Genomic DNA, 20,877 nt, shown 5'->3' on the forward strand with positions numbered 1-20,877 from the left:
AAATGCCCAAGTGTCAACAAAAACAACTCGTGAACTACTTCTATCAAAAGCTCCCGCGCCGGTGGGTGAAAGGTCATTCAGTCTCGAGAAATCTCGCTCTACAAGTCAGCTGACCTTGTATGTAACCCATGTCAAATCTCGCGAGAGCAGCCGCGACAAGTAAACAACATGGCGCCTCAGTCTGGAAAACGCCAATTCGGATTGTTTTTGCACCGTCTGGCGGTGTATCTACTATGATTGGAATATTTTTGGAGTAATTATAACGTATTTGATGATCAGACACATTGTCACGTGGTGTTGCTGGGATGTTTTCACGGAGAAAAGATCGTTTTGAGAAAGACTGCATGTTTTGCAGTAGCATATAAGTGCATGGCCTAAGTGTGACTTGGGGTTCAGTTGGCATTTCGGTAAGGGGGCGCAGCGCCCCTGTTCCCCGGTTTAGACAAAAGCCTGATTTATTAAAAAAAAAAAAAAGGTGTTTAAATTGCGACACAGTTTATCACACCGTCAATATTACATCATCATCATCGTATCGCCTGGCCTGAACACAAACACAACAAACACTTCAAATGAAACTGTGTGTTCAATTCAGTGAGTCACTTTTTTTTTTTTAGGTGAAAATTATGAATTTATCTCTGACGAACACTGGCGCCTGTTATCATATGAACTGATGAACAACGTGTCAGCATGGAACACAAACACTTTCTCAGAGGCGTGCTCTTTTTGGAAACTCCTCGACCGAGTGTGCAGTGTTGAAGCGGCGTCACTGTTCCAACCCTGAAGTCGGTTATTTTCCTTCAACAGCATGTCCTGGAGTGCGTTATTCCTCTTCCACCAACCGCCATTCAACTTGCCAACAATTACAATTTCTACTTCTAAACAAACACCACCACCACCACGATGCCCGCTTATCATTTCATGCTCATCAAAGAACCAAGTTCCTGTTCTCACTGGTCATGTGACAGAGGAGCCATACAGTGCAAACGCCTCAAGAAGGAAGCAGAAATTGCTGATCGTCCTTCCATCCATGTTAATCATTCCCAAATAATAATGATGACGATGCAACTGTTAGCAGTGACGACAAGAGAAATAAGAACACATCAGAACGAGAGCGTTAATAGAAACCTCGTCGCTGCCGGGACAGAAAACTGACCAATCAGATTCCAGAATTCAAAAGCGCTGTTGTGTCCCGGTTGCTTCCTGACGTCTTTTTGTCCCTCCAAGGGGAAAAAAAAAAAAACAGCCAGAGCCTCATCCCCAGAACGAGCTGGTTTTGGAGTCGAGCGAATCCTCTGGGTCTGGACTCAAGTGGAAAAAAAATTAAAAATATGCCACGCCGTGACGGGTGCGGCAGGTCACGACCCAGAACGACATCGCTCTCGGCGACATCGAGTCACTGCACTCGCTCTGGCCTTCGCTCGCTGCCGCTGCCTGGGTTTACTGAGTAATTCACAAAGCGGCCTTTTCCTCTCGTACCTAAAAAGGAGAAGCATGTGGCTTGGCCCGTTCTGGAGGCTTTTCATCATGCGCGTGTTGATACAACAGCGGCGGCCTAATGACAGATCTCCGGGATGAAGAGCACAGAGAGACGCCGCCTGCCTGCGTGCGCGTGTGTGTGTGTTTGAGAGAGACTACCCAGGCAAGCCTGTCTGCTCCCATTACTCATCCCGTAACCACAGAACTGCTCAGGACTTTGAGCTCACAATTATAACCTCGCTCTCCTTCAAACGCCTGGATTGCTTTTTCTCAAAAAGTCACTCCTGTGGCCCACGTATCCGAGAAGATCGTCAGATCCGACTCATTCATTTATTTATTTAAACTCCATCCATAGGCCAGCGCGGCAAAAGTTCACGCCATCGAGCCCATCAGATAAAGGCGAATGCGTGTGGAGTTTTTCATTTTTATCTCACCTGGACCATCGGCTTTAATCTTGGAAGAATTTGGGCTTTAAAGGAACAGTCCACCGTACTTCCATAATGAAATATGCTCTTATCTGGATTGAGACGAGCTGCTCCGTACCTGTCCGAGCTTTGTGCGACCTCCCAGTCGGTCAGACGTGCTGTCACTCCTGTTAGCAATGTAGCTAGGCTCAGTATGGCCAATGGTATTTTTCGGGGCTGTAGTTAGATGCGACCAAACTCTTCCGCGTTTTTCCTGTTTACATAGGTTTATATGACCAGTGATATAAAACAAGTTCAGTTACACAAATTGAAACGTGGCGATTTTCTATGCTATGGAAAGTGCGCACTATAATGACCGGCGTACTAACACCTTCTGCGCGCTTCGGCAGCGCATTGATACGGAGCTCAGATATCAATACGCTGTTGAAGCACGCAGAAGGTGTTAGTACGCCTGTCATTATAGTGCGCACTTTCCATAGCATAGAAAATCGCCACGTTTCAATTTGTGTAACTGAACTTGTTTCATATCACTGGTCATATAAACCTATGTAAACAGGAAAAACGCGGAAGAGTTTGGTCGCATCTAACTACAGCCCCGAAAAATACCATTGGCCATACTGAGCCTAGCTACATTGCTAACAGGAGTGACAGCGCGTCTGACTGACTGGGAGGTCGCGCAAAGCTCGGACAGGTACGGAGCAGCTCGTCTCAATTCAGATGAGAGCATATTTCATTATGGAAGTACGGTGGACTGTTCCTTTAAAAAAAACGCTTTCTTTAAATAAACGTGTTAATCATCATGGAAGCAATGGTAAAGGAGGAGGAGGAGTGTTAGGGTGAGGAAAAAAAGTTTACTTCTTCTGGAAAAAAAAAAAAGAACCAAAATGAGACAAAGTACCTCTGGAGTACCGTAGTTTCCACTCACAAATGGTGTCTTCAAACAAGGAAATGTTGACTCAAGAGACAAACGTCGCTTCAGCGCGAGTATTACTCAGCGTCTGTGTGTGTATTTGAGGTGAGAAGTGTGCGAGTACCTGCCGAGTGTCAGAGAGAGGGAGTTGGTTGCTGCTCTGATCTGGTTTTGTGCCTCAACGTGTGTCATCTCCTCAGCGTTGGCGTCTCCAATGGACACCACACTGTCTCCCACTCCAACTCCGGCCTGAGCTGCCTTTCCTCCCGGAGTCAGCTACACACACACACACACACACACACACACGATTAGCACGAATCATCATGTTAACAACCCACCAAGCCCATCATTTTTGCAGTCGCCACTGCATACGCAAATACACTGGTGTTTAGAATTCTTCCCAGAGCAAAGGTTTGCATATTTAAATCGCACTTACTGTTTCGCCACTTGCTGCTTTCTGACCGTCTGACGAGTTTGTTTTCAGTTGACAAAACCGGCTCAACCAAGAAACCGGTTAAGCACTAAACGAGTTAATCAAGTTGTCAAATTAACTCTGACTTTGTACTACTATGGAATCAATTTTGTGCCAAAATGTTCATAGAATACTTTTGAAATATCAGACAAAAACGACAAATCAAAATACAAAAAAAAAAAAAAGTCAATTTTTTTAGACTGGCAAACAAATTATTCATTTAATCGTGCAAAATCTCAGTCTATTACTCTTCAGAAACCTTTTATTTTTGTTCCGCGTCTTTCTCAGTTTTGTTTGACGTAATTTACTTTGGTTGCGATTCCAGCTCTCATTTGCGCTCCCTGACTTTTTGCTTGTGTTTGACTGACAGCCAGCGCTCGAAACTAACGGTGTCCCGACGTCCCGGGGACCATAAAAAATGTCATCGGGACACAAAATTATCATATCTGGGACAATCCCGGGACAATGGAAAAAAATAGATCTAGAAAAAAAGTTCTACATTAATATTATTTACAAAGCCGTAACACATACGTAGACTTTCACTTAATTTGTCAATTTTAATTTTAAAACGTTAACAGCGAAAAATACATAGTAGCTACACTTTCGATGCACCTGCATCAGTAGGCTACAGAGCAGCGCATTCTGTTCTAGAATCTTCGGCCGGAGTCCGCATTATATGGACTTGGAATGGAATTGCTACCGCACACGCTGCGCCGACTCTTGCCAGAACAAAAATGCTTAAGTGGTTGAAGCGGACCGACCGCGGGGAAGAAACTGAAAGCCCAGACATAACGTCTCCGGGACCTTCAGGATCCAAAGTGTCATCGCCTGGTCTGCAGGCAACGCTAGCAACTGAACGAACTGAATGAACACTGTTAGACACGTTATAAAATACAACAGGAATGATGTGGATGATATTGACGGAAGATGCCGTTCAACAGAATAAGTGAGTTTTCTTGGTGTCTTTCTAGTTCAGAAAGTTTAGTCAGTCAGCAGCACAACTAGGCTCGGACCTGCCACTATGCTGATGTTGCTAACATTTGCACCCACGTTTCGGCAGCGAAAGTTCATAAAATGGATAACGGAAAGTCCATAAAAATGGATAACAGTAATGGTGAAAATTATAAGTTGGCCTTATGAGTGCCAACAGATATTCAAGGTATAAGTAGATGAAATGAACATAAAAGGGGTCTTATTTTCAACTAAAGTGCACTGCAGATGTAGGGAGTTGAAACATTTTCTGAATGAGCTAGTTGGCCCCTTTAAATACCATATTTTCTGGACTATAAGCCGCTACTTTTTTCCTAGGTTTTGAACCATGCGGCTTATACAAAGGTGCGGCTATTCTGTGGATTTTTCTTCCACCGCTAGGGGCGCTCTAACCGGAAGTAGAATCAAAAATAAGATAGACGAAAAATCAATGCAAAGAAGAATTAGCAGATCTTTAGCAGATAGAACACGCACGACAAATTACTAACTGGTAATTATTTTCAAATCCAGCGAAGATGATTAAAGTGACTTGTGGTTTCAAACAGGAGAAATGAAGGTAAATAAATACCGGTTATTTTCTCTTGGTTCTGTTCCGTTTTAATCAGCAAAGTTGCTGCCGTGTTAAAAGGCACTGTTCGGAAAGAATCTGTTCAGGTACATACATGTACATTTACAGTACAAAATCGTTCTGTACATGCAGTAAATATCTAATTTTTCAACATAGATATCTGCGGCTTATAGCCCGGTGCGGCTTGTATATCTTTTTTTTAATTTTTTTTTAAAAATAGAGCAGATGCGGCTTATATACAGGTGCGCTCTATAGTCCAGAAAATACGGTAAACGGGTATCTATTCATACAGTGAGATCGCCAAAGTTTAATAAACTGAAAATGCAATAACTGTAATTTTGAAGTAGATGATGTATAGGACATGTGTCGCTTGTGTCTTGTGACTTATTGTAAAAATGATATAAAGGGTTCAAAATCGCATAGTTACAAATATAATAGTAACTTCATATGATAATATTAACCACTGGTTATTTCAGAGAGGAAAAAAATGGGGACACTATTGCTTCCATTCGGGACAATACAACACAGAATTCGGGACCACTGGGGGACACAAAGAAAAAAAGTTCATTTCGAGCCCTGCTGACAGCTACGCTCAGCGATTCCCCCGGAGGCTGTTGCGGCCATTTCCTACTCGGATTCTGGCGGACTGTTTGACGAGTGACCGATCCATTGACGGTAAACAAGGATCGAGTGGACTTCAGTGGCGACTATAAGACTGAATTAATTCAACAAAGTGTAAGTACGGGACAAACGTGTTGTACGTGTTGCAGTAGTACACATTATACAGGCGTGTTTAACTCGTCAAACAGTCCGTCAGAATCCAATAGGAAATGGCCGCAACAGCCTCTGGGGGAATGGCTGAGCGTAGCTGTCAGTCAAACACAAGTTAGCCAATGGGAATGCATTCCTGGACAGCCCACCCACACGTGAAGTTTGTGCCAAAACTGAAGGCAAAAAGTCAGGGAGCGCAAACGAGAAAGCTGGAATCGCAACCAAAATAAATTACGTCAAACAAAACTGAGAAAGACGCGGAACAAAAATAAAAGGTTTCTGAAGAGTAATAGACTGATATTTTGCACGATTACACGAATAATTTGTTTGCCAGTCTAAAAAAATTTTTTTTTTGTATTTTGATTTGTCGTTTTTGTTTGATATTTCAAAAGTATTGTATGAACATTTTGGCACAAAATTGATTCCATATACTACAAGATATAGATAAAAGCATGAGCCGGACATTTTCAGTGTTGAAACTTGGCGGTTGCACAGTCGCCGGCGGTGATGGAAAAACCGACCAGGGCCACTCGAAAGTTGACGTTTGATCGCCCAAAGGGTGACTACGATTTGAGAAAAGTACAAAAACAAGAGTGCTCGGAGAGCACAAACATCCCCCGCTGGCAACTCGGCCACAACTCTGGTAAATTGTGACTGAATTGAACAAAACCGCAAGATGCGTATTACCGACATAACACAAAGAATCCTGCCAAGTTTCGTGAAATTCCTCCAAAAATTGTAAGAGGAGTTGATGTCAGAAGGCGAGTACTGGGGTGCATCAGTTGCCCTCACTTTCATAAAATCTGATGCATTTTTGTTCGGGTGTTCCTTTTCACCAATAAAGACATCCTGTAAAATGTTTTGACCGTATTCAAAAGTCTAATGGTGGCACCACGAGGTTCATTTTTTGCCAAAAAACGCTTATTTTATGTTTTCGCGTAAGGTTTGAATCACAATGTTGGACTCCATTTATTGATTTCTTGTGAGCCAAAGATCATGTTAAGAACCTTTGCGAGGGATTGAGAAGCATTAATGTGATTCATAATACATCTGTATTGTTTAAAAGTAGTTGAACAAATGATTCAATGAACAGCTAAAACTCAAACTGTGCTTGAGAATATATTTAGAATATGTACTAAAAATGTGTATCTAAGATATTTGGTATACTCTATAAGGTGCCATAAATGTTTCATGAAAAGTGATCGAAATTTTGTCATAAAAGTCATAAAATAGCAGCTTTTTCCATAACTTTGAGCTCCTGGTGCCACCATTAAACTTTTGAATTTAGTCAAAATATTTCACCCAGTGGGTTTTCTTACCAAAAGGAACATAAAAACAAAAATGCATCATGATCGGAGGAACTTTTCATTTTTAGGGGGCAACTGATGCACCCTAGTGAGTACCCTTTCAGGGATGGACGGACAGCGCGATGACGATCCCACTTCGGGCCTTTCAGCCAGCGTGGGATTAAAAATTGTGAAGTTGATTTCAGAAAGCAAGCACACCTTGATGAAATTGACAAAGTACAAGTTTGTTAATAATCAAGGGCATAACTCTGGGAAAATTTGCCCAAATTAAACAAAATTTCGATATGCGTATAACTGTCATATAACAAAGCCTTTTGCCAAGTTTGGAGAAATTCCTCCACAAATTGTGAGAGGAGTTGATTTCAGAAGAACGTACACCCTCGTGAAATTGTCCAAGTATGATTTGGTTAATCGAGGGCTGTAACTGGGAAAATGCGACTGAATTGAACATGCGTATTACCGACATGACACATAAAGAATCCTGCCAAGTTCCGTGAAATTCCAACAAAAATTGTAAGACGAGTTGATTTCAGAAGGTGAGAACCCTTCCCGGGACAGACGGCGAGACGGACGGGCGGAAATCGCCACGATGATCCCTCTTCAGGCCTTTCGGCCAGCAGAGGATAAAAATTACAATAAAAAGTAAATAAAACGGTCTTTCCTTGGAGTACCTTTCTTTTCTTCGCTTTCCTTTCCTCAACTCTAAATTCGTGAATTCTCGTACAAGTTCTAAAGTGCAAAACTCAAAGCCGTTCCCGAGTTTTCAGATCGCTCCATGATATCTACAACTTTCCCGAACTCTGGCCTTTCCCATGATTCACTGCTGCGTCTTCTGCTCCACTGTTAGCGAACGCTAACTGCCGTAAGCTCAAAGATGACTAAAAGATGGTTCCACTGGACCGATTTTCTGACTTGCTCTGGGGATAATACGATCAAAGCGCTCCGTCCCTGTCCCCTCACGGAACGGATAGACGACGTGAAGTTGTGGTCCGATGTCAGCTACGTTGACGTTGTCAATTATTTTATTCTTAGCGAGGGCGTTGATGGCGAGGCGCTCAGGAGCGACAAAAGCACGGAGGCGTACGATTATCTCCACAGTAATAAAACTGGTAAAATTGCGTGTGAAAGAGAGAGAGAGAGAGAGAGAGAGAGAAGGCGAGTTTGTTTGCTGAAAGGCTGAGGCTGAACCTGGCCAGAGCAAATAAAGGAAATCCTGCAGTCACGCAGCAGCTATCATCTGGAAGGTCGGCGATTGTCAGAGTGGAGTAGAGCGATTGGATTCTTGTATCGGTTTACGAATAATGTACTGTTTATATCTTCCAAGTCTCTTTGGACAAAAACGTTTGCCAAATACCGTAACGATAATCGTATTAACCACAAACACCGAGCTCGAGTCTAATAGAACTCTACCAGCCTACTGTACCGTAACGTCTCTTGGATAGGCTCAAGAAGTAAAAGCTTGGAGAGATGCATAGGCAAACTGTGGAAACAATAAACACACCATACTTTAACGATTCCTTGTCTGTATATTTATCCAAGCTTCTTCAACTTCTGAACTCCCCTGATCATTCCAGAGACTGGATGGATGGGATTTGTAGGCGATTTGTTTACGCGAGTACTTCAGCACTGGTTGCTCTTGGATTCTCTCGGCGACATGCACTTACTGTTCGTCACTTTGAATAAAAACGTCAGCAAAGTGACTTATGTAGTGTCATGTTAGAATAATGTACATTTTTTTTTTTTAGCGGTCAGGTGTCCATCAAATCCTGCGCTCTGATTGGCTGGCGAGCGGGTCCGTATCCTACGATACAGACCCCGGTTATGGACTTCTGGCGAGTCACTCGTTCACAACAAACAAACAAACATGGTAGCAATTTTTGTCAACTTTTTTTTTTTTTAGAAGATTTATTTATAAGGTTATCAAAAATCTTATAAATGTTTGCCAGCATTTCTCAGGAGAATAGCATTAATTTTACAGCATGGATAGCGATAACGACAGTCTTCACAGCGAAAGTGAGTTTTACCACCCTGAGGAAGACGAAATAAAAGAAAACATTTCAGGAGAAAGCTAAAAACCTTTAACTGCTGCTAACGCCGAGCAAAAACATGGCTGACTCCTGAATGACTCAGTTTTGTATAAATAGGGGACTACATAGGCGGCAAAATGTAGTTTTTTTCCTGCCATGGAAGTGCACCTGTATACCGAGGAGGAAGCCATTTGCATTACAGCAGTGAATGAGGATTCAAAATAGCATTAATTTTACAGCATGGATAGCGATAACGACAGTGTTCACAGTGAAAGCGAGTTTTACTACCCTGAGGAAGAAGAAATAAAAGAAAATATTTCAGGAGAAAGCTAAAAACCTCTAACTTGCTAACGCCGAGCAAAAACATGGCTGAATCCTGAATGACTCCGATTTGTATAAATAGGGGACTACATAGGCGGCAAAATGTAGTTTTTCCCCTGCCATGGAAGTGCACTTGTATACTGAGGAGGAAGCAATTTGCATCACAGCCATGAATGAGGATTCAAAATGGCGGCTCGGCTCGGTTTTCCCTTTCGAGTGCTCTCGTTTTCTGTTAGAATTTGGTAAAGAAAAAAATTAATATATTATTTACCAGCTTGAGGTCGGAGGGCGGCACGGTGGTGTAGTGGTTAGCGCTGTCGCCTCACAGCAAGAAGGTCCGGGTTCGAGCCCCGGGGCCGCCCAGGGCCTTTCTGTGTGGAGTTTGCATGTTCTCCCCGTGTCCGCGTGGGTTTCCTCCGGGTGCTCCGGTTTCCCCCACAGTCCAAAGACATGCAGGTTAGGTTAACTGGTGACTCTAAATTGAGCGTAGGTGTGAATGTGAGTGTGAATGGTTGTCTGTGTCTATGTGTCAGCCCTGTGATGACCTGGCGACTTGTCCAGGGTGAACCCCGCCTTTCGCCCGTAGTCAGCTGGGATAGGCTCCAGCTCGCCTGCGACCCTGTAGAACAGGATAAAGCGGCTACAGATGAGAATGAGATGAGCTTAAGGTCGGTCTGTATGGTGAAATACCGTGACCTCGGCCTTAAATACTGACCTCAGCCCAGAGGGCCTCGCTCAGTACTTTCAAGACCTCGGTCACGGTGTTTCACCATACAGACCTCCCAGCTGGTAAATAACATGTATGCATCTAAACAATTACAGAGAATTAACATTGTTGATTAATCCATTTCTGGGGGCATACGTTCAATACCATGGTGTGTTATTCGGGTAAAAATGGTTTCATTACCTCGCCTGCTCCGGAGTAAGCGGGGCGAAGTATTGTTTTCTTTGTTAACAAGATTACGGGAAAACGGCTGGATCAATCTTCATGAAACTTTCAGGATAGATGGGCATCGGTCTCAAATAGAACCTCCAACATTTTGAGGGTCATCCGGTCAAGGTCACCCAAAAAAGTCAAAATCGTTTTTTTTGTGTCTACGGACTCGTATCGAGGCACTAGCCACTACGTCATCGTGCTCTAAGAATCGAAGAGTGTAAAGGCCTCTGCATGCTCTTGCGACAAGGCTTTCGCAGATAGCTTTTCGCAGACAGTTGTAATTTATCGTTCAGCGGGGAGTAATAGACGTGCGCGATGTTATTCACCGGCACAACGCAAGGGGGCGCGAAGTCGCTAGGAGTAGTTGGTGGGTGTGGTTAGTGGAGTGTTTATCCTCCGGTTACTTATAATGACTAGAACTTTTTTTTTTTATAATGACTAGAACTGGAGTCGTATAGATGTACGTACTTCCTCGATCAACCGCTCTTCATGCTGCTCCATCTTCGCTCGTGTTTTTAAAAATGGCGGTCGTGAAAACAAACCAAACCGGGAAAGTAGGGAAGCGGAAGTGCGTGTACAGCGGATGTAGAGTGGACCAATCAGAGCCCTCTTGTCTGCGATGCTGTCTGCGAGGCTTCTGCGGTGGACACAATTTTTGGGAGGTGCGCGCAGAGCGTCTGCGAAGGTGGGGGGGCTACGCAGACACTGTCTGCGACGCTATCTGCGAGGACTGGGTTGTCAGCATAAATTGGCCTTAACAATCACGCACTACGCATGCGCGTACACGTGTTCAGATTAAAATGGCCGGAGAGTGTGTACAATTCGGTTCACCGTTCGCAAAAAAATGGACTCGGCTAAAGAAAATCGCTTTCAGACATGTTTCTGCTTCTGATAGAGGGAAAGCGCGTTCCGCTGAGCTCTAGCGCCGGGCCGTTTCCGGTCATGGCGACAGCGTGTGTTTGTCAGCCTCGGTTCCGAGGTTTCAGTTTCGAAAACTGTAAGAGGTAAAAGGACAATAATATAAAAAAGTACAGACACTTGGTATATTTTACTTCTCTGATTTTTAAATTGCTCACTTTTAGATTACGCTTCATTACTGCCTCAAAGTAAATATATATGCTATATTTACTGTATGAACATGGGATCAGAAAACTATTTTATTTATCAGCAGGAGCCACATGGACCCATAGGGGACCGATTTTTTTTTTCCGCAATATCTTCCTTCATATTCATCGTAAGTGCTTCCGGGCGAGATTTGTTTTGCCTGGCAACAAAACAAACTTTCTGCTCCTCAGACCTGCCTGATCCATCCTGGTGCCCTACGTCTGGTTGGAGTCTCATCACATCGCTCCTGAGGACAGCCCCATACGGACAGCTGAAAGCCGCACTTGGAAGACGCTCTGGACGCTGACCGGAATGCTTTTATGGCTGAGGACTATAGTTAACTTGTTAACCTTAGGACTGCAGTTGTCATGAACAGTTTTGCACTCAAGTTTCCATCAATGAAGAGTTTATAACATCAACAAAACAGACTTCATGTTAAAACTGTTATAAGCTGTTAGGTATGTTTTAGGGCATACCTAACAACGTGTTTTCTTTCTCTCTCTCTTCCCCCCCCCCCAATCTGTCCCTCTGAGTTACATGTTGATCCTGCGATTGAGATGCTGGCCTCTTCTGCCCCTCGGACCTGCTTGATCCATCCTGGTGCCCTGTGTCTGGTCGGAATTTTATCGCACCGCTCCTGTGAAGGACGGCCCCATGAGGACAGTTGAGGGTTATACCTGTTAAAACTGTTAATATTATAGTCAGGCTGTCTGTTGTTGCCCAAATGAGGATGGGTTCCCTTTTGAGTCTGGTTCCTCTCGAGGTTTCTTCCTCATGTCGTCTGAGGGAGTTTTTCCTTGCCACCGCCGCCACAGGCGTGCTCATTGGGGATAGATTAGGGATAAAATTAGCTCATGTTTTAAGTCGTTCAAATTCTGTAAAGCTGCTTTGCGACAATGTTTATTGTTAAAAGCGCTATACAAATAAACTTGATTTGATTTTGATTTGATAAGCATGTTGTCTGTTATCACCCAAACGAGGATGGGTTCCCTTTTGAGTCTGGTTCCTCTTGAGGTTTCTTCCTCACATTGTCTGAGGGTTTTTTTTTTCCTTGCCACCGTCGCCACAGGCTTGAGCATTGGGGATAGACTCGGGATAAAATTAGCTCACGTTTAAAGTCACTAAAATTCTGTCAAGCTGCTTTGCGGCAATGTCTATTGTTAAAAGCGCGATAAAAAATAAACTTGACTTGGCAACACTTTTTGTGTGTGTTCTCAACTCAAGGAAATTTAAGGGTCACTCTATTTTTGCCTGAGCCACTAAGAATTCAGGGATACTGGCCCGGGTGGCGACCCAGCACCGAAGCTAATTTTTAGCCCTGCATTTTGCATGTAAATGCTGCATTTGTATCATTGTGGTGCACATGGTTCGATGCTCAAGTGTGCAATTATATGGTCAAAGCCAGAAATAAAACTTCGACCGAGCAATTTCAGCAAAGGCCACGACCCGACACGGCTCTCGTGATGGTGTCGTCTTGCGCCGGGGAATCCCCATGACTGGTGGGGACGCACTCGTCGTCCTGCTGAAGAGCTCGACCATCGTTCATTATCTGCGATGGTGTTTTAATCCTGACAAAGCGATCCATGTGACTTTCAACTGCATCCAAGACTTATGGCTGACCTCGTCAACATTACCCACAATACCATATGACTTCCTGTTAACGGTGTGGATGTGATTCGGATTCATCCCTCCTTAAAGAAAGCGAGAGAGAGCGAGAGTGATGCAGCGGCGCTTTAGTCCTTCAGGTCTGTCCAGCTCTTTCACCTCGTCTCTGCTGTAACTCAGCACAACTGTCCTTTATTGATGCATTGCATTCTGGGACTGTCCCCCCAACACTTGCACCAACGAAGAAGACAAGAACGCTGAGAGAAGCGGATCTCGTAAGCCTTTAATTGATGAGAGTCTCTAAAGAAACCGTCTGAATGATTACAGTTGTTTCTCAGTGTGTGTGTATTTTGCTCGCCAAGAGCGCGAGATAAGACACGGCTTATCACCAGTTCATAATCACACCCTCGGGATCCCTCGAGAAGAACGAGTGGATTTTTGCACCAAGGCAACATCAAGGACAAGAGGAGAAGACCGAATCAACAGCAGGATGGCGATGTTCAGAGAGGACAGAGCAGGCCTTGCATCGCCTGTTGATCGAAGGCCATGGCATCGAGAGATAATTTCGCACATACAGGAGGTGTATGACTCACTAAATGCTGACTCACTGTCGAGGTGTATCGTATTACTCTCATGAACATGAAGAAGCCAAAAAAACACCCTCAGAGAAAACAAAGACCAGAACGAGGTCAATCCTGGTAAGGCGGAGGAGCTCAGAGCGCTCATGGACGAGAGGAATTTCGCCGTGTTTCTGTGAGACCTGGGTCATGGAGAACATCGGTCCAAATCGGTATACGTCACATGTTTAAATCAGAATGCACCGTTTGCACTCGCTGCACTCATGCACTTCATGTAAAATTTGTCATCCTGTGACGTTCAATGTAGCACCGTGGTCCTGGAGAAACGGTTCGTTTTAACTGTATATGGTCGAAATGACAATTTTTAAAAAAAAAGCCTTGACCTTGAAATTAAAAGCTTGACTTTCCAAAACACGAATACATACAAGCGAAGGATGAGTGATACGATAAACAAAGGAAGAAAAAAAAAAGTCACCATACACACTGAGATTACACAGGTGCCATTACTTTTACTAAAAATATTTGCAGAGGAGGTTTTTCGTTGGTTTTTTTTTTCTTCCTGGAAGAAGTCTCCAGTTTCAGAGTCAGTCACAAAAAGTTTGACAAAAAAAAAAAAGACAACTCCAGGGCTCGACATTAACAGTAGCCTGATTGCCCGGGGCAACCATTCAATAGATTCGGACAACCAGACTCTCACAAATGCTTGCCCGATCGGGCAACTACCCACATATGTCAACTTACGTGAAAAACGATGTTTATTCATTCATATTACGATGAAATTCCATCACGATTTGCGATTGTCTGACTTGGAAAGACCGCGTCCATGTTATCATTACAGGATGTTCAACAACTAGCGGAATTCACATTTGCACATCGCGGGCTCGCAATGCAGTTTCCCATTGCTAATAATTATCGCGTAGTGCATATTCAGCGTTCTATTCAGACCCTCCAGGATTTCGCGATGTTGCGATTTGCAACTTCAATGCAAATTCAACCAATCCCCGCGAATTCAGGGCGGTGTTGCAATTATATCCAATCACCGCAACTCATCTCATCTCATTATCTCTAGCCGCTTTATCCTGTTCTACAGGGTCACAGGCGAGCTGGAGCCTATCCCAGCTGACTACGGGCGAAAGGCGGGGTACACCCTGGACAAGTCGCCAGGTCATCACAGGGCTGACACATAGACACAGACAACCATTCACACTCACATTCACACCTACGCTCAATTTAGAGTCACCAGTTAACCTAACCTGCATGTCTTTGGACTGTGGGGGAAACCGGAGCACCCGGAGGAAACCCACGCGGACACGGGGAGAACATGCAAACTCCGCACAGAAAGGCCCTCGCCGGCCCCGGGGCTCGAACCCGGACCTTCTTGCTGTGAGGCGACAGTGCTAACCACTACACCACCGTGCCGCCCCTAATCACCGCAACTTTCCCGCAAATTTGACCAATCGTTGGCGTCGTCTTGAGGTAACATCGACAAACTACCTTTCGCCTTACTTCCGTGTATATGTTCAAGAGAAGCAGCATGTGCGCAGTGTTGCCAGATTGGGCGGTTTTAAGTGCATTTTGGCAGGTTTTGAACATATTTTGGGCTGGAAAACGTCAGCAGTATCTGGCAACACTGCATGTGTGAGTCAGTGTTTATGTAGGCTTAAATTCTGTGACTGAAAGTGTGTTATGTTTACAGTGAACGACTGTGCGCACTTTATTTTTTTTTTACTTAGTACAAGAAATTAATGGATGCCAACATTTTTGCCAAAATGGTATTTTATTTTCCATTGTTTAGGCAGCTTCAGCATCATACTGTGAGATTCTGTTCAAATTGTTTTTTTTCCTTCTATGAAGCCTGAGCCATTTATTTTATTAGTTTATAATTATTGTTTAATTTAGTCTTCAGGAGAGACTGCCTGCACACAGTACTAGTATTAATAGTTTTTTTTCTTACATGAAAGCTGAGGCATTTATATTATATTTTAAGGTAACTTCATGTTGTGCTGCGAGGTTCTCTGCACTTTAACTTTTGAACCAACAGGTGCATTTGGATAAGTAAAGCCTATTTTTCTGCATTTTTGTAGTCCTGGTAATCTTTTATATTGGTAAAGTTGTTTATAGGACCATTTCTCAGTGTCCTTCTTCTTTTAATCAATAGTTTTCAGTAATAACTTAATATTTAACATATCACTCAATTTTAAATCACAAAAAGAGAAAATCGCAACAATTTCTCGCAACTTTCACTTCCTCCCGCAATGTAATCGCAACAAAAACCTAAAAAAACACCGCAACTTTCATCGCAATTTTTTGGAAAAACCCCGCAACATCAGACATTTTAGCCCGCAACAATCACAAAAAAGGCCCGCGAAATCCTGGGGGGACTGATTATTGGTATGTCCTTCACTACATTACTAATTACCACATTACTCGCACGGGGCGCTAGTGTCAATGCTTGTTGATACAGACAGCGTCTGAGAAGGTTGAATAATAAATAAAAAAATATGTAATATTTGGGCAACCATGTTCTGAGTTCAGGCAACCAGATTTCTACAAATGGTTGCCCGAATGGCCAACCATGTCTCAAAGTTAACGTAGAGCCCTGAACTCGCATGTTTTGTGGACATTACATGTGACTAGAAATGGACCAAAAAAAAAAAAAACCCCACACACAATCAACTAACATGAAAAATTGTCATTTTTGGCAAACTGCTGAGTCTTGGCGCCAACAACATCTCAACACCTTCATCACACCACCTTGTCGTTCATTATTTATCTTTAACAGCACACCATGAAGATGTTCCACTGTTTTCCATCACAGCATTTGAACGTACAAGCTGTACGGCCTTTCGACTTCATAAAACCCGTGAAATTTAGTTTGCTCTGCAACGTGGTCATTGTGATACAAGTTTATTTCTGTAAAATCTCACAAAAATATCAGGCCGTTCTGTTCTGAGGCTGGGAAGTTATTTAATTTGAGGGGATTAAAGCAAATAACGTGCATGAAATGGCTCGCTTTGCGCAGTCAAGCAGATGGAGGAAGTCCGTGTATGTGCGCGCAGGTGCATGCGCAGGTTTCCCTTTGAGCGTGCACTGACAGTTCCATCATTCTGTCGCTAAACGAACAGCTGATCACACCGAGGTGCTCGCTGGGCGCCGATATTTATTAGTTTGGTCCTGCGTTTCCTTTCCTTCGTATATTACATCACGTCTTTTCTTCTCGCTTTCTTTCCGTTACTGTAGTCGGCCTTTCACGTTTCATTCGCACACTCACGTCCTCCATTCTTCTCTCCCGTTTCAAATTTGTATCCCACAATGCCTTGCGCGAACGGGGAAAGCCCACCACGTGACTCATGATGGAGTATCTTGTATCGCGTCATGGTGAAGCAGGAAACAATAGCGAAGAATTTTGGGCCGCGTGGCTGGAAATACATTAATTTAAACATTGTTGCATTTAAAAAATTATATATAATAATTATAACAACTGGAAGTCTGCGATTCGAATTCAGTCGCTTTCAGTCCACTAAACAAAAATAACCAGATGTTGGGAAAATTCTTTTTATGACCTACGCTTGAAAAATCGGAAAGGCCGTTTGCCTTGAATACTATCTCGACGACCGAGATGAGGGTTCGTCCTGTTGAATCCCGAATGCCAGCAAAGTCTGACGAGTCCTCCGTTCCGTGAACTCTCCGAAACTAACGCCATGCTGGATGAAGGCGGGACGTCAGGACTCCTGTCCCAAAGGGAAATTATTCCCAGCGAGGAATTTATTCCAAGTCCGAAAAAGGTGACAATTCTTGATACCAAACGTCCATTAAAAGTTCCGCAAATTTCACTCCAGAGGGAAACATCCGGTTTAACGTGAGACACTGCTTCAACATCGAATGAAGAACCTGAATCATCGTTTCCAGGATGGACAAACCTCGCACAAGAACAGAGATTTGGCGCCGAAGACCTTGTTAACAAACAGATCAAGATTAAAAACACGACGAGACAAAGAGCCACTCGTGGAACCGTATTACGAGGCAGCTTTATTCCAAATTAATCCTCGTTTCAGCAACTAGACATGTTTTGTGGAAAAACGTTTGCGTCAACGAGGTTTCTTTTGGCGATTTTTTATCTGTACCTACATCATGGTCGAATTCTTCTGCTCATTTCGACACGTTCTTCTTTTATTCTCAGAAAACACTGGTTTATCGATCTTAACCAGAGACAAATATACATTTTCTTTCTCTTTCGGAGGACAGGACTGCTGTATTCATCACTTTCAGCAATCGTGTTCTGTCTCAAAAAGCCTGAGGGCTTCAAAGTTGTTGGTTCGTACATGGCAAGCTTTGGAAACACACAGGTTTTCATCTGTTGTCCAGCCGAGTTTTGGTTTATTTTGCGAACTTGTGGACGTCATGCGGAAAAGAAAAGCTGGAGATGATTCTGCTCGACAGGCATCCAAGTGATTTATTGTGAAACTTCGCCGTGAGTTTTCACGGATCCAGCCTTCAGTCTCTCAGCAGTGCTTCTGTTGTCGCTGGTGATCTGGTTTCATTTTGACGACGTGTGCGTGTGCACGCAATGCCTCAACGCGACCTTTGCCTCCTCGTAAAGCAGCAGCAAAGCCTTCAGCATCTGTCGCACACGTGCTTCGCGGCATTCGGTCATTTCCTGTCCTCTATCCTTCCCTCGACACTCCACCCAGAGTTTTACAGCTTCACAAGGTCACAATCCTCTCAGACCTCCGTCTGGAATCCAGTCCGGCGCATCACCGCTTCAAAAAAATTATTTTACCAGCATTCAATTCATCTCCAGTCCCTTGCGCAGTTAGTTCAAGTTCAACTAATCAACAACGCTGTGAAGAAGTGGACTTATTGTTCCCACACCAAGTGTTTTATTCCTCTGTTACCATAGCCAAGGATTACGTTTTTCCTTTTTATTTACGACGCAACGTCGTAGATTTTATCTGTTTATAGCTACATTTGATGCTCCAAGACATCCAGGAAATATGAATAATAGCTAGAAAACAGTTAAAGACACAAAAGCAGTTGAATAAAATCGATACTCCGACGTGAAACCAGTTGTGTCACTCTGACGTGAGCGAGTACGCACTTCCAAGACTTAGCGGCACTCCGCTTGCACGTTGTGCCCCATCACACCCACCTGGTGGGCAACGTTTTCATATCCCAACACGGTCTGTCATGTTTTTTGCTCCTTATTTTCTAGTTCGTATCGAGTTGAGGAATCTTCCCTGTTTATTATGGAATCCATTTTGTGCAAAAGCCTTCACTGGCTTCCAGTAAGCTACAGAATTGACTTTAAAGCATTGCTGCTGGTGTACAAATCTCTAAATGGTACAGGGCCCAATTACCTCTCTCATATGTTGCAGCGGCCTAACCCAATCAGATCTACCAGATCGCAGCAGCAAAATTTACTGGTAAAACCAAAGTGTGGTGAAGCAGCTTTTAGCTACTATGCAGTACAGCTATGGAACCGACTCCCAGAGGACATCAAAAATGCTCCTGCTGTTGGCAGCTTCAAATCGAGACTAAAGACCAAGCTGTTCTCAGATGCTTTCTGCTAAATTATTAATATTGTCATCTCTACATGTTTTAAACTCTTAACTTTTACAGTCTCTGCATGTTTTAAATTTTACTTAACTTTTATTCTATTTTATTCTGCTGGTTTTTTTTTCCTTTACTGAACTTTTACTTCATTTTATTATTTTATTTCTACTATTGTTTAATTCTTATTTTTCTTCCCCATTTATTTTATGTAATTTTATTTTCTATTGTTTACTGTTTTGCTTTTACTTCTGTAAAGCACATTGAACTGCCACTGTGTATGAAATGCGCTATATAAATAAACTTGCCTTGCCAAAAATGTTCATACAATACTTTTGAAATATCAAACAAAAACGACAAATCAAAATACAAAATAAAAAAAAGTAAATTTTTTTAGACTGGCAAACAAATTATTCGTGTAATCGTGCAAAATATCAGTCTATTACTCTTCAGAAACCTTTTATTTTTGTTCCGCGTCTTTCTCAGTTTTGTTTGGCGTAATTTATTTTGTAGAGCTGTGGTCAAAAAATCGATCCACGATTCGATATCGATCCAACAACATGTGAATCGATTTCTTCCAGGTGCCTATAACACTATTTTCTCCAACGCGCAAGGAGCACTATAAAAGCGGGTGCCGGCAAAACGAAACTTATAAAGAAAACAAGAAGATGGACGAAGCTGCCCGGTTAAAAACACCGCCGGGGATGAAGTCGGATGTGTGGAAACACTTCGGCTTCAAACGGTATGAGGACAGAGACGAACTGGACAAAACGAATGCAGTTTGCAAGTTGTGCCAAATAGAAGTAAAATATCTGGGCAATACCACCAATCTAAAGAAACCATTTATCCAGGCACCACCCCGAGACAGCTAGTGCTAAACCTGACGCGAAGCAGGCGGCACTTGAAAATGCATTTGGTGTGAAATTTCCCCCACAGTCTAAGCGTGCTATGAGCCTTACAGAGGGAGTCGGGATCTTTATTTGTAAAGACCTCCGCCCCTACAGCGTAGTCGAAAATGCTGGGTTTAGGCTACTAGTAAAGAGGTTAGAGCCACGCTACGTCTTACCCAGCCGAAAACATCTAAGCGAGACAGTAATTTCTTGACTGATGAGCTATTTTTTTTTGTGTTCAGAAACCCAGACCTGGGTATGTTATTTAACTAGAAGAGGGCCACCAAATGTCATAGTTTGTTACACTCTGAGACTTATCAGTCAAACATAATTTCTTGACTGATGAGCTATTTTTTTTGTGGTCAGAAACCCAGACCTGGGTATGTTACTTAACTAAAAGAGGGCCACCAAATGTCATAATTTTGATTTAGACTTCAAATAAAACCTGGATATGTTTCATTCCAAAATAAATAAGCTTTCTTTCAAACTTGAACTCTTGTCTCTCTGTGTGTCCCTCTTACACATACACAGATACAAGCACAAACAGACATGGAGCTGTTTGTCAATAGGGTCAGTTTTTATTTAAAAGTTTTAAAGTGACAATACAGCAATATGTACATGAATCGATATCGAATCGGATCGAATCGTGGATCGAATCAGATCGTGACCTAATGAATCGAAATTGAATCGATCCAGGAAATCCGGATCGATTCCCAGCCCTATTATTTTGGTTGCGATTCCAGCTTTCTCGTTTGCGCTCCCTGACTTTTTGCTTGCAGTTTTGGCACAAACTTCACGTGTGGGTGGGCTGTCCAGGAATGCATTCCCATTGGGTAACTTGTGTTTGACTGACAGCTACGCTCAGCGATTCCCCCGGAAGCTGTTGCGGCCATTCCCTACTCGGATTCTGGCGGACTGTTTGACGAGTGACCGATCCATTGACGGT

The 20,877-nt window shown here is 43.2% G+C and overlaps 1 protein-coding gene across 8 annotated transcripts in view; it reads right to left on the reverse strand.

Annotated features, from left to right (window-relative positions):
* Positions 1-20,877, reverse strand: part of pdlim7 (PDZ and LIM domain 7) — an 84,949-nt gene that overhangs the window by 44,377 nt on the left and 19,695 nt on the right. For 7 of the 8 annotated variants that reach the window (XM_060901174.1, XM_060901171.1, XM_060901167.1 and 4 more), the window contains one exon: positions 2,936-3,087. In XM_060901174.1, coding sequence (XP_060757157.1) covers positions 2,936-3,087 — 152 coding nt within the window. Of the gene's footprint in view, positions 1-2,935; positions 3,088-3,247; positions 3,386-20,877 lie in introns of those variants that run through there. The other variant, XM_060901172.1, reaches the window with a different exon arrangement.

Source organism: Neoarius graeffei, chromosome 20 (assembly GCF_027579695.1).
Source record: "Neoarius graeffei isolate fNeoGra1 chromosome 20, fNeoGra1.pri, whole genome shotgun sequence".
NCBI classification, from domain to species: Eukaryota; Metazoa; Chordata; class Actinopteri; order Siluriformes; family Ariidae; genus Neoarius; species Neoarius graeffei.